At 30.1% G+C, this 11,569-nt stretch overlaps 3 protein-coding genes across 5 annotated transcripts; all 3 read left to right on the forward strand.

Moving 5' to 3' along the window:
* The first annotated feature begins 487 nt into the window (after positions 1-487).
* LOC117228497 (ankyrin repeat domain-containing protein 13C) lies at positions 488-4,199 on the forward strand. 2 transcript variants are annotated; one of them, XM_033484284.2, is made up of 9 exons: positions 488-1,243; positions 1,350-1,391; positions 1,479-1,583; positions 1,648-1,779; positions 2,130-2,341; positions 2,440-2,571; positions 2,673-2,834; positions 2,902-3,302; positions 3,404-4,199. In XM_033484284.2, the coding sequence occupies exons 1-9, from the start codon at positions 1,126-1,128 to the stop codon at positions 3,417-3,419; spliced, it is 1,320 nt and encodes a 439-aa protein (XP_033340175.1). In that variant the 5' UTR covers positions 488-1,125; the 3' UTR covers positions 3,420-4,199. The 2 variants fall into 2 exon arrangements, with proteins under 2 accessions (XP_033340175.1, XP_033340176.1); XM_033484285.2 differs by lacking the exon at positions 488-1,243 and having other exon boundaries at positions 1,346-1,391; positions 1,479-1,587.
* Positions 4,200-5,045: 846 nt separating this feature from the next.
* Atg3 (Autophagy-related protein 3) lies at positions 5,046-7,678 on the forward strand. Its single transcript, XM_033484283.2, has 6 exons — positions 5,046-5,301; positions 6,008-6,196; positions 6,350-6,604; positions 6,704-6,853; positions 6,957-7,084; positions 7,338-7,678. Exons 1-6 carry the CDS (start codon positions 5,230-5,232, stop codon positions 7,498-7,500), a joined length of 957 nt encoding a protein of 318 aa, XP_033340174.1. The 5' UTR covers positions 5,046-5,229; the 3' UTR covers positions 7,501-7,678.
* Positions 7,679-8,056: 378 nt separating this feature from the next.
* Positions 8,057-11,556, forward strand: APC7 (anaphase-promoting complex subunit 7). Of its 2 annotated transcripts, none has more exons than XM_033484282.2 (7): positions 8,057-8,456; positions 9,026-9,167; positions 9,339-9,662; positions 9,817-10,226; positions 10,293-10,707; positions 10,828-11,102; positions 11,196-11,556. In XM_033484282.2, exons 2-7 carry the CDS (start codon positions 9,099-9,101, stop codon positions 11,416-11,418), a joined length of 1,716 nt encoding a protein of 571 aa, XP_033340173.1. In that variant the 5' UTR covers positions 8,057-8,456; positions 9,026-9,098; the 3' UTR covers positions 11,419-11,556. The 2 variants fall into 2 exon arrangements, with proteins under 2 accessions (XP_033340173.1, XP_033340172.1); XM_033484281.2 differs by lacking the exon at positions 8,057-8,456 and adding an exon at positions 8,741-8,894.
* Positions 11,557-11,569: the final 13 nt, after the last annotated feature.

Raw genomic sequence — 11,569 nt, forward strand, 5'->3', positions numbered from 1 at the left:
TAATACTACAAATTAAAAATTAATAAAAGTTTAAGTTATAATTCGTTAGATAAATTACTTTGAATAACTGTTGGTTTTCCTATTAACATTTAAATATTTTAGAGAAGTTATTAATCTACTAATGTATCAATATTTCGGTGAATTTAAAATATATTTAGTTAATAGTTAATTATTATCATTTCACTAAAAACTCATAATTAAAATTGTACATTATACATATTTTTGTAAACATTAACATATCTCTAGTAATTTCATGTTTATCACTCAATGATATAATTTTTTATGTCAGATTACGAAAATTTACATAAATGTCAGAAATAATTAAGAAGATATAAATCTCTACATTTTTAATATTTATTACACTTTTAAAAATCAAGATTGTATGCATTTATAGCATAGTATATTGATATATTATCTAGTATGTATTATGTATCTCAAGTACATACTCATATAACTAGAGTGTCATGCAGAATACATAAGCATACACATATAAGTATGCATGTATACAAGTTAACGAATCAGTACTGTTCTACTAGTGTGGTCCAGTGAATTATACTTTTGCATAATATAAAATAAATAATATCGAAATATATAGCACAATTCATCAAATATATACGACTTTGGAATGTATATCTTTTTATCTGTGCAAAAAGATTTTAATGATAAATGTATCCAAATAACTAACCATACTGATTAAAAGAACGACCACCTAGCAAAGATACGACAGCACAGATACTATCAAAGACAATACGGTTGAACTAAAAATATTAACAAAAACAACAATAATAACATAAAGAGTTTTTTCGAACTTTAAAATCTTTCAAGTGTTTCTTAAAACATATCAAATTGTGCATATTTAAACTTAATTTACAAAAATATTGGGTGCAATAAGAGAAACATTTATTGATGTTGACAACTAGAAGTAAAATTTTAAACAATGAGCTTATGTTATAATTATAATAGTATAGATGTAACAGGACTCTTGGTATGACTATTCGATGTAACATGTTGCATTTTGGCAATGGAATACAAGATAATTACTATTATATCAAAAGAGATTCAATTAGATAAAGAAAGGAATCAGTGTCATTTTTTTTATAATTTTCCTAACAAAGGAAGACGGTCATGGCTGAGAACTCGGAAAGTAAAAAATATCCTTTACATAAATGCGTATTTCAAGGGGATGTTAAGACTTTAAGCTCTTTAATCAGAATTTATGATATCGCAGAAAAAGACAAGCAAGGTTAATAACAAAATCTGAATTTCTTTACTTACACGTATAAACTATAATTATTTAATTCTGGATGACTAAAACATTTGTCATTACTAAATTCAAACTTGTTCTTTAGGAAATACACCATTACACTTAGCTGTTATGTTAGGAAGAAGAGGTAATAAATTATATTTTAAATATATAATACTTAATATATACTTTACGAAATATATATACTAATACATATTAAGTTTTAAAATTATAGAATCAATCCAGTTGTTGCTTGCACATGGAGCGCCAGTAAAAGTAAAGAACTTAGCTGGATGGAGTTCACTTGCCGAAGCAATTAGTTATGGAGATAGACAAACCAGTTGGTAGAAAAAAATATAAACTATAATATAAGAATAGCATTGTTAATTTTATTTCCTTTATAGTATCGTTATTACTACGTAAACTAAAACAACAAGCGAGAGAGCAAATGGAAGAAAGAAGACCAAATTTAGTTGCAACACTACGCCAAATGGGTGATTTTTACATGGAATTAAGATGGGACTTTCAAAGCTGGGGTACTCTGATATTATTACTAAATTATAAACGATTATGTTAAATAATATTATGTAACACTTTGGGGACAAAAGATCTCACATGGATCAGTATGGATTAGTCAATAGATTAAAAGTGATAATCAAAGTTTCAAACATGAATGAATAGAAGCTGTCATACATTAAATTTGAGCTAGAATACTGAGGACATCAAACTAACATTGTGATATCAATCGACACCAATCCTTAAAACTGAATTTTCCTTATCTTGAGACTCGGTTGGAGCTGTCAATGTCGTCTCCAAGGTGTTAAACTTAAAAATTGACACATCCTTTAGAATTATTACAATAATAATTTATAAGATTCTTTTCCAGTTCCACTTGTTTCTCGAGTACTTCCATGTGATATTTGCAAGATACATAAATGTGGGGCATCTATTAGAATGGATACTACTTTAGTAGATTTTAATAATATGAGATGGGAAAGAGGTGATATATCATTTATTTTTAATGGTGACCAGAAACCAAGCAAATCATTAACAATACTAGACAACAAAGCTAAACTTTTCCAAAGAGTGAGATACGAGGTCTATTATTATCTTCTCTTCGTCATTATTGGTGCAATACTTGCACAATAAAATATTCTTGGCTTTGCTTCATTCTTATTCGCATATGTCATTTATAGGAATCAGATGTGGACATAGAAGATGAAGTAGACGTTCTTATGTCAAGCGATATTATGGCAGCACAAATGTCAACGAAAGGCATAACATTTTCAAGGACTCAGACAGGCTGGATATTTCGTGAGGATAAAAGGGTAAGATACCAGTATTGTTAGTTTGATCCATTTTCTTCTACTGCCTTCTCTTATTCTTTTCTTAAAGTTTTTTTGAGATTTATCTCAAATATTTAATAAAGGAGATGGTAGGACCTTTCCACGCGGACTTTTATCAAATCAATGGAATGGTTTTGGTAAGTAGGAAACGACGGGAACATTTAAGCGAAGAAGATTTGCAAAAAAATAAGGCTATTATGGAATCTTTAACGAAAGGAAATTCAGCAGGATTTACAAATGGAGAGGTAAATCAAAGAAATACACAGGCATTTTATCATTCTATATTGTTACACTTATTTCTGGATTTTTTAGCCCCATGTAAGAAGAGCTTCTTTAAATCCACCGCCAGAATCAAATATTACTTGGGAAGAATATATTACAGCTCCACCCGGTGAATGTCCACTCCTAGGAAGAAGTTTGGTGTATAAAGAAAATAGAAAATCATTCAAAGCTACAGTTGCTATGAGTCCAGACTTTCCATTGACAGTAGCTATGTTACTCAATGTCTTGGAAGTAATCGCGCCTTTCAAGCACTTTAGCAAGTTACGACAATTTGTCCTTATGAAATTACCACCTGGATTTCCTGTAAAAGTTGATATACCCATTTTACCTACAGTGACAGCTAAAGTCACATTTCAGGAGTTCGCCTTTCTTCATGATGTAGATCCACAATTGTTTCAAATACCATCAGACTATTTTGAAGATCCAATGAGGTAATTTTAAAATACTTTCATAACTTTTCCCATTTCCATGTAATATACAAATTTGAATCTTATATTCTGCCTCTTCTTCTATTATTGTATTCATTTTTTAGATTTCCAGATTTATGACAGCTTCATGTACCGAAGTCAATCCAAGTCAATTATGAAAGTAAACAGAAAACTGTTTCTCCACTACAACATTATTCAGCTTTTACATTTTCTTGGACATACTGTTGCCAGAATGGTCTTTCAAACAGTTGCACAGTACTCTATAAAGAAAGATCACTTTGAGTACTAAACGTAGCAAGTACTTTTAAACTACTGAACTGCAAAGTTTACGGTAGTTTAAAGGGTGGTATACTTATTCTACTTACAAAGTTGTGTGCTAAATCCTGAAGAAAAGAAAACAACTTAATAAATCTGTGCACGTGAATACAAACATTATTCCACTTAGTGCATAAAAATTACTATGTCGAACACCTCGCTTTACTTTATCCAGCTTCAGTTCTGAACTTTCCTATTTTGCATTTAGCGATTACTATTTGAAAAGTATTTTGTTAGCGAGATGAAAATATTTGCGGAATTTATTTATAAGCAAAGAACAATCTTTATCCCCTTTATAGAGGATATCTTTAACTAGTAAAAAAACATATGGAAGGCATCCATTACGAATAAAATCTTTTTTAAAATAATGACCGAATGGTGCCTCCTGTTCTAATGTATCAATATGTACCATCAACACAAATATGATTCATAAGATTTAGTGATACAATTCATTAAGATTATTTTTATTTCAAGTGTACCTTTCTACATAAATCTTATGTTTTGCTAGTTAATGTAGAATTGTGATACTTATATGTATGTGTGTGTTTAGTACAAACGTTTATAAATAAAAATTATAGCAAATCACATGATTTTCTGAATGATATTTTCAAACACAAACTATAATTTATGCAATTAAATGATTGATACAGCATATAAAGAAAGTAATACTATAGATACATATTGTTAAATCGTATTATTTATACGACTGTTAAATTTAATCACTCAAATGATCGATCGAGTCTTAAAAAATGTTATATGTTCTTTATATTACCGTAAAGTTTATACAATTTTTCATCAGTTACTATTACTATGTCCTTTTCCTAATTTTGCAAACATATTATATAATAATACGAACCGAAGAAATAAGAATAATACAGTTTTAATATATATGTATGTATACATATATTATACATGTATGTATGTAGCGCGTATAACGCGTTTGTTGGACGCTATCCAGATTTGAACTTTTATAAAAGTTTTTTATTTGACACTATTATAAAATTTCTGCAAACCTATAAATATTGAAAAGATAATAAAAAAGGAGAGTTCACAAATACGCAAAACTATGTGATCGAGAATCCTACAAGGCGAAAAGTATAAATCGAATATCGCGCCGAGTGTTTCAGATTGAGGACCAGGCAAACAGATGCGCGAATAGAGTGAAATTGCAAGCATGGTAGAGTAAGACAAGCTACATGGGTCGTCGGTGTGACTTGTTTCGCATGTAGTTGTGCTGACGTCATGCTCTCTTGCTCACTCGCCACTTCCCCCCTTTGCCTAAAACTGTGAGGGCAGCACTATTTAGCTGTGAAGTATCGACCAATCAGAGGAGAACAGTTTCTCTACCAGCTTCATAATTCTTAGTCGGTTGCCCCCGCATGGGCTTACTATGGTGAGGCACTACTGTACATCCGTGACAGTGTGACAGTAACAGTTAGTAGGGGAAGTTCATGGAAAGGAAACATTTTGGTACCGCATATAGAACTGTATAGAACTTCCATGTTCGCTCGAATCGATAATACGTTGGAAACTGTTGATATTATATGAATGTTTGCACTTAGCAAACCTTCTCTTTAATCTTTTTCTAAAATAGAATTAGTCAAACGTATTTACAATGCAGAGTGTTATTAATTCCGTAAAAGGCACTGCTCTTGGTGTTGCCGAATATTTAACCCCTGTTTTAAAGGTATGATAGTAGACAAATGTGATATCTGCAAAATGAATATCTTAACGAATATCAAGTAAATAAAGTATAATAAAAATAGTGTGTAATTTTGTGCAACAAACATGTCATCGTTATTTATTATTTAATTATCTTTTTATATGATAATTTTTTGTGCTTTTATCTCAATACCCACAGTAAGTTGTTATTATCTCATAATACTAATGGTACGAAATCATTGTGTAGATTTCATGTCTCAATTCTAGATGTTATAATGAAATTTTATTTATTCTTTTATTATAATGAGAACATTTATTTTATGTATTATTTGTTTATAATGATATTAATGATCAATATTTCTATGTAATAGAATAACGTTAATTCAAATAAATCAAATTTTTAAAATTAATTTTCTTTATATACAAATTTCTTTATTGTAAACATATCCAGTCCATGTATTTATGATTGATTTTATCTAATTTTTATCTTGTAATTTACCTTTAATTTGTTTATGTTTATTTATTTGTATTTCTTTATATTATGCTTATTCGTATCTTTCCTATTATCACTATTTAATATTATCCTTTATTGCATAAGTTTTAAATAAATTCTGAATTGTTTATTCAAATTTTGTATTATCTTATCTTTTAAAATATTTCATAAGTAAAATATTCCTATTTTAAAAAAAGTTGAGAAATTTACAATACAAATGTAACGTATGATATTAAAGGAAAGTAAGTTTCGAGAAACTGGAGTTTTAACACCGGAGGAGTTTGTGGCAGCAGGCGATCATTTGGTGCATCATTGTCCAACTTGGCAATGGGCTATCGGTGATGAAGATCGGGTAAAATCGTATCTTCCCAAGAATAAACAATTCTTATTAACACGCAATGTTCCTTGTACTCGTAGATGCAAGCAGGTATTATTGGTTTTATGTAAACAATATAAATATTAATTTGTATCGTTATGATATTTTAAATTAGATGCTAAACTATTTATTAAACAATTATAATGTAGAAGAAACAGTAATTTTTTTATTATAATATTTCAATTTCTTCTAATTGGATTTTAGATTGAATACAGTAAAGAACAAGAATGCATTATAGAAGCAGATGATTCAGAGGGTGGTTGGGTAGATACTCATCACTATGATACTACTCTTGGTGGAGTCGAAGAAAGAGTATCTGAAATGACATTAGAAGAAACACAACATCCTCAATCAATTAATGCAGAAGACAATAATGAAGACGATGACGAAGATGATTATGAGGATGCTGCTGATATGGAAGCTTTTGAAGTCAGTGGAATGTTGGATGAACAAGATAAGGTATTATTTACATTGATTACATAGTAATTACATACTAATAGTTTTTTATTATATATATTTTGAAGAACATTATAACCTAATTATATTTAAACTAAAAAGTTTGCAGCAGAAACGACAAAGAAATCAGTGAAAGAAAAATGGGAACCATTTTCTGAAGGAGAGATTATTCACACACGCACATATGATTTGTACATCACATACGATAAATATTACCAAACCCCTCGGTTATGGCTTTCAGGATATGATGAGGTCTGCTTTTTCTGTTTAATGAATTAAGCTATAGTAATGTATTGTTATTATTGTAATGCATTCAAAATTTTCTGAAATTAATATAATTATTTTTTCTCAAAAGATTCGTAAGCCTCTCACAGTAGAAGAAATGTATGAAGATGTAAGTCAAGATCATGCCAAGAAAACTGTTACAATGGAGATTCATCCACATATACCTGGACCACCAATGGCCTCTGTTCATCCTTGCAGGTAATCTGAAATAGTTTAATTTCCTTAACACATTGACAGTCGAAAAACGATCTTTCTAAAATCTCACAAAAACAAAATTCATATAATAGGCATTATTCTTTTAACATCCATCATTCTTTTTTAAATCCTGATAAAATTTGGTTTATTCGAATATACCATAATTGAAATTAATTTCTAAGCCTGATATGTGAATAATGTTGTAGTCAATGTGTTAAGCATTAAAATAACAGTATTTAATGAAACTAAATTGCAGACACGCGGAGGTAATGAAGAAAATAATTGAAACAGTAATGGAAGGTGGTCGTGAACTTGGCGTACACATGTATTTGATAATATTTCTCAAATTTGTGCAATCTGTAATCCCTACAATTGAGTATGATTATACACAAAATTTTATGCTAAACGCATCTAGTTAAGAGCTTTATAAATTTTTATTGTACCTTGAAGATGATCGTGGCTTTAGTTTTTAAGTATATAATAAATACTGAAACTAAAAGGACTGTGCATATAAGATAATAAACACGCTTATGTTCATAAAATTATAATATTTGCACCTTTAAAGAGCTGTTAAATATAAATTCGATTTTGACTGGTTCCATTTTTATAAGTCATTCCTTAAAATTAGTTACAATTTTTCATTTTGTTACAACAACTATTTTTATGAGGATATGAAACCATTTATCATTTAATAAAGGATACGTTTAACGTAAAACCATATTTTGTATTATTTAATAAGATAAAATTAATTACTGTCTTGAAAAATTACTTTCCTTAACCCTTTCGCTACGGCGGTTCAGTCCGCCGTAGCGCCCCTCCTGAACGGAACCACCCGCCGAAATTGTACACATTGCGCGTGGATAGTGTATTTGGGAAGAAAAGGGATTTTTCTTTAAAACAATATAGTTATAATTTCTGCATAAGGTATAAAGTTATTTAATAGGTAAAAAAAGTTTCATTAACAATGGAAAAAGTGAAGAAATAATATATAATATACAGTAATAAAATAAAACATAATATTCATAATACAAAACATAATACATAATAATTAGTCCTAAAGTTAGTACTTTCGATTTTCTATCCCTTTATGACATGTAACACAATAATAATGGGAAATGCAGGTAGAACAAATATAACTTGAATGGTGTGTCGTTTATTTCGGACTGTCGTTTGTTTGTTTCGTCAAAAGATTCACGCAATACCAGCATGTCGGATATATCCGGCGTTCGTCCCCAGAGGGCGATCATGTGGATGTCGGATATATCCGGCGTTCGGCTCCGCGAGTGTTCATATGGATGACGGATATATCCGTCGTTCGGAGCGAAAGGGTTAAGAAACTTTTTATCTAACATTAAAGTTTGAAAAAAATGATGAAGTAAGTATGTAAAGATGTGCATGCATGTATATGTTAAGTACTTATATACATTGCATGTACATAGTACATACAGGGTGATCCAAAAATGTCTCGCAATCCGAAAGTGGCACGTTCCTCAGGTCATTTGAAGCAACTTTTTCCTTTACAAAAATTTGCGGAACTGGGCTTTGTGCGCTGGTTGGCTGGGCCACCTCACGTCAGCCGTATTCGATTCTTATTGGTCACTGTTTTTCGTTAATAACTCGTTAACGGTGCCTCGGAGAAAATTTTTGTAAAGGAAGAAGTTGCTTCAAATGATCCGAGGAACCCGCCATTTCCGGATTGCGAGACATTTTTGGGACACCCTATACATGTATTTACCATGATTCAATGCTTGATTTTAAAATGGCGGCACTTCAATGTCCTGTGTTTAAATGTTATTCACCCTGTTCACTGACTGTAAGTGAAGATTTAGTTTAAGGACATCCCTTTTATGTTCCACCATCTATGTATTTGCAGCACATTAATATTCTTTTTATGTGTTATTCGAATTATTGATATGTATGTTTTCATAACTTTATCTTTTATAGGTTAAGAAACACCTACGGTGATAGAAATTAGTGTTTTAAGTACTTCAGATTTCAAAAGAATATTCTGGTGAAAATGACGACCTTGTACGATCAAATAAAACTTCTTTACGATCAGTCTTTATATTCAAATGTTATTTCATTAGTAAGTAAATGCAACAAGTGATTCAAAATGTCTTTTTCTCTATGATGATAATAAGATGATATCGTATTTAAAAATATAAAAAAATAATCTTCATTAACGTAGCATACAAATAAGTTTAGTGTTTTAATTATTTTTAAATATCTTCTAATACCACTTACTTTTATACTACAGGCTAATTTGGTATTGTCACTCAGTGAGGACAATTCAGATTTATTGCCTATACATGGAAAGTTCCATATTTATGTTTATTATGCAGATGCTCATTTTCATTTGGGAAAATATAAACGGGCAGATACCCTTTATAAAAAAGCATTGCAATTTCACAAATGCTTGTTAAAGTCTAAAGGAGCTATAAAACCTTTAGAAGGACAAAAGGATCTTCCAACAGATGTTGATATAAAATTCCAAATACATTTATGTTTACTAAAATTAAAAAATTCTTTAGAAGCACTTCAAGTACTACAAAGTATTCCTGGAAAGCAAAGAACTCCAAAAGTAAGTTTAATAAATTTAGATTTTACTATATTTGTGTGATTTTACGTATATTATCCAGAACTAGAAAGAGATTGTCTTTTGCATAATTTGATTCATTGATATTGTCATATTGATTAATAACAAAATTATACATATACGTATTCTTATTTTCAAGGTAAACATGGCTTTGGCAAAAATGTGTCAAGAACATGGAATGAAACGAACTGCTATAACAACTTATAAGGAAGTTTTAAGAGAATGTCCATTAGCATTGGAAGCTGCAGAAGGTCTGCTTTCTCTTGGAGTAAAAGGAATTGAAGTAAATTCATTAATTGTAGGTTGTGCATCAAGTTTATCGAATTTAGATTGGTTGAATACTTGGATCAAAGCACACGCACACATTTATAATAGAGAATATACTCATGCAGTATCAACATTAAGGTCTTTAGATAATGTTAATCTGCTCAGAGATAACTTTAATTTATTAACAACAATGGGAGAGTGTTATTACTATGCTGGAGATGACAAAAATGCTTTATTATGCTTACGAAGAGCTAGAATTATGGAACCAAATGTTATGAAAGGGTAATGGAACACTTATTTTAATGATATATATTTAGTTATATATATTTAATTATTTTTATTGAATAGGGTTGACATTTATGCAGCTGTGTTATATAAAAATCATCATATTAAAGAACTTGAAAGACTGATACCCATAATAACAGCAAGTAATGAATGTACTGGAGAAATATATGTCGCCATGGCATATTCTCTTTACGCTGCTAGGGATTTTAGTAAAGTGAATACTTTGACTACGCAAGCTTTGGATTTGAATCCAAATGATATAGAGGCAACTATACTTCGGGGAAATGTACTTATTGAGCAAAAGAAATACAAAGAATCATTGTTTTTCTTTAGACATGCAGTAGGATTAAAACCATATCGTTACGAACCCTACAAAGGTTTGGTTGATTGTTTTGTAGTATTGCATAGACTACGAGAAGCTCTCAACATTGCAAGCAGATCTTGTAAACAACTTGGACATACTGCAAGAGTTCTCACGGTAATCACATAAATCAGGTTTAGTTTCTAAATACAAATCTTGTTTTCTAGATAAGATGAAATATATAAAGAATGTACCAAGTATTGGAACATTGATTCAAATAAGAAAATCGATTTGCAGCTCTATGCATCTGTACTTATGAAAGATCCCGTTTCTGTTGGTAAAGCAAAAAATCTCTTAGAAAAAGCGTTGCTTCAGGATGAAGTTTACTTACCAGCAGTTTATTTATTAGCTGAAATATATGAACAGGAAATGAACTTGGAAGCTGCGATTGCATTACTTGAAAGACAAGTAGAAATTCAATCGACGTGTAAATTACATCAGATGCTTGGAGATCTTTGGGCCAGGGTACACAATGAAGAAAAAGCTTTAGACCATTATGCTATTGCTTTAAAGTAAGTTCACAATAAACTAGTTACGATATAAAAGATGGCTTATTAAAATTTTGCAAATATTTATGATTATGCCAACAATGTTTCGAATTATAGTTTAGATCCAAGTAATGGAAGAGCATTGGAAGGCATGCAAAGATTAGATAATTCTTCAAACAAGCTAGATTCAGCATATTATATGACTGTGGGCGAGGCACAAACAGATACTACCTACGATGTTGGTGATGGTTTACCGGATACTGATAATGATGAAGCACCTGATGAAAGTGAAACCGAAGCTGTATGGTCTGACATGGATCTTGAAGCAAATAGTCAATAATGTAAATGAAAATATTAGAAAACTGAATAATTTTAATACATTTGAATTAGAATTGTAATTAATTTTTATTTTGTATAATATTTCTCTTTTTTTGTTACCTATTTGCTAATTATAATAAAATAAAATATAAAAACTGTATTATTTGAAATAG

This window comes from Megalopta genalis, chromosome 18 (genome assembly GCF_051020955.1).
Source record: "Megalopta genalis isolate 19385.01 chromosome 18, iyMegGena1_principal, whole genome shotgun sequence".
In the NCBI taxonomy this organism is placed as follows: domain Eukaryota; kingdom Metazoa; phylum Arthropoda; class Insecta; order Hymenoptera; family Halictidae; genus Megalopta; species Megalopta genalis.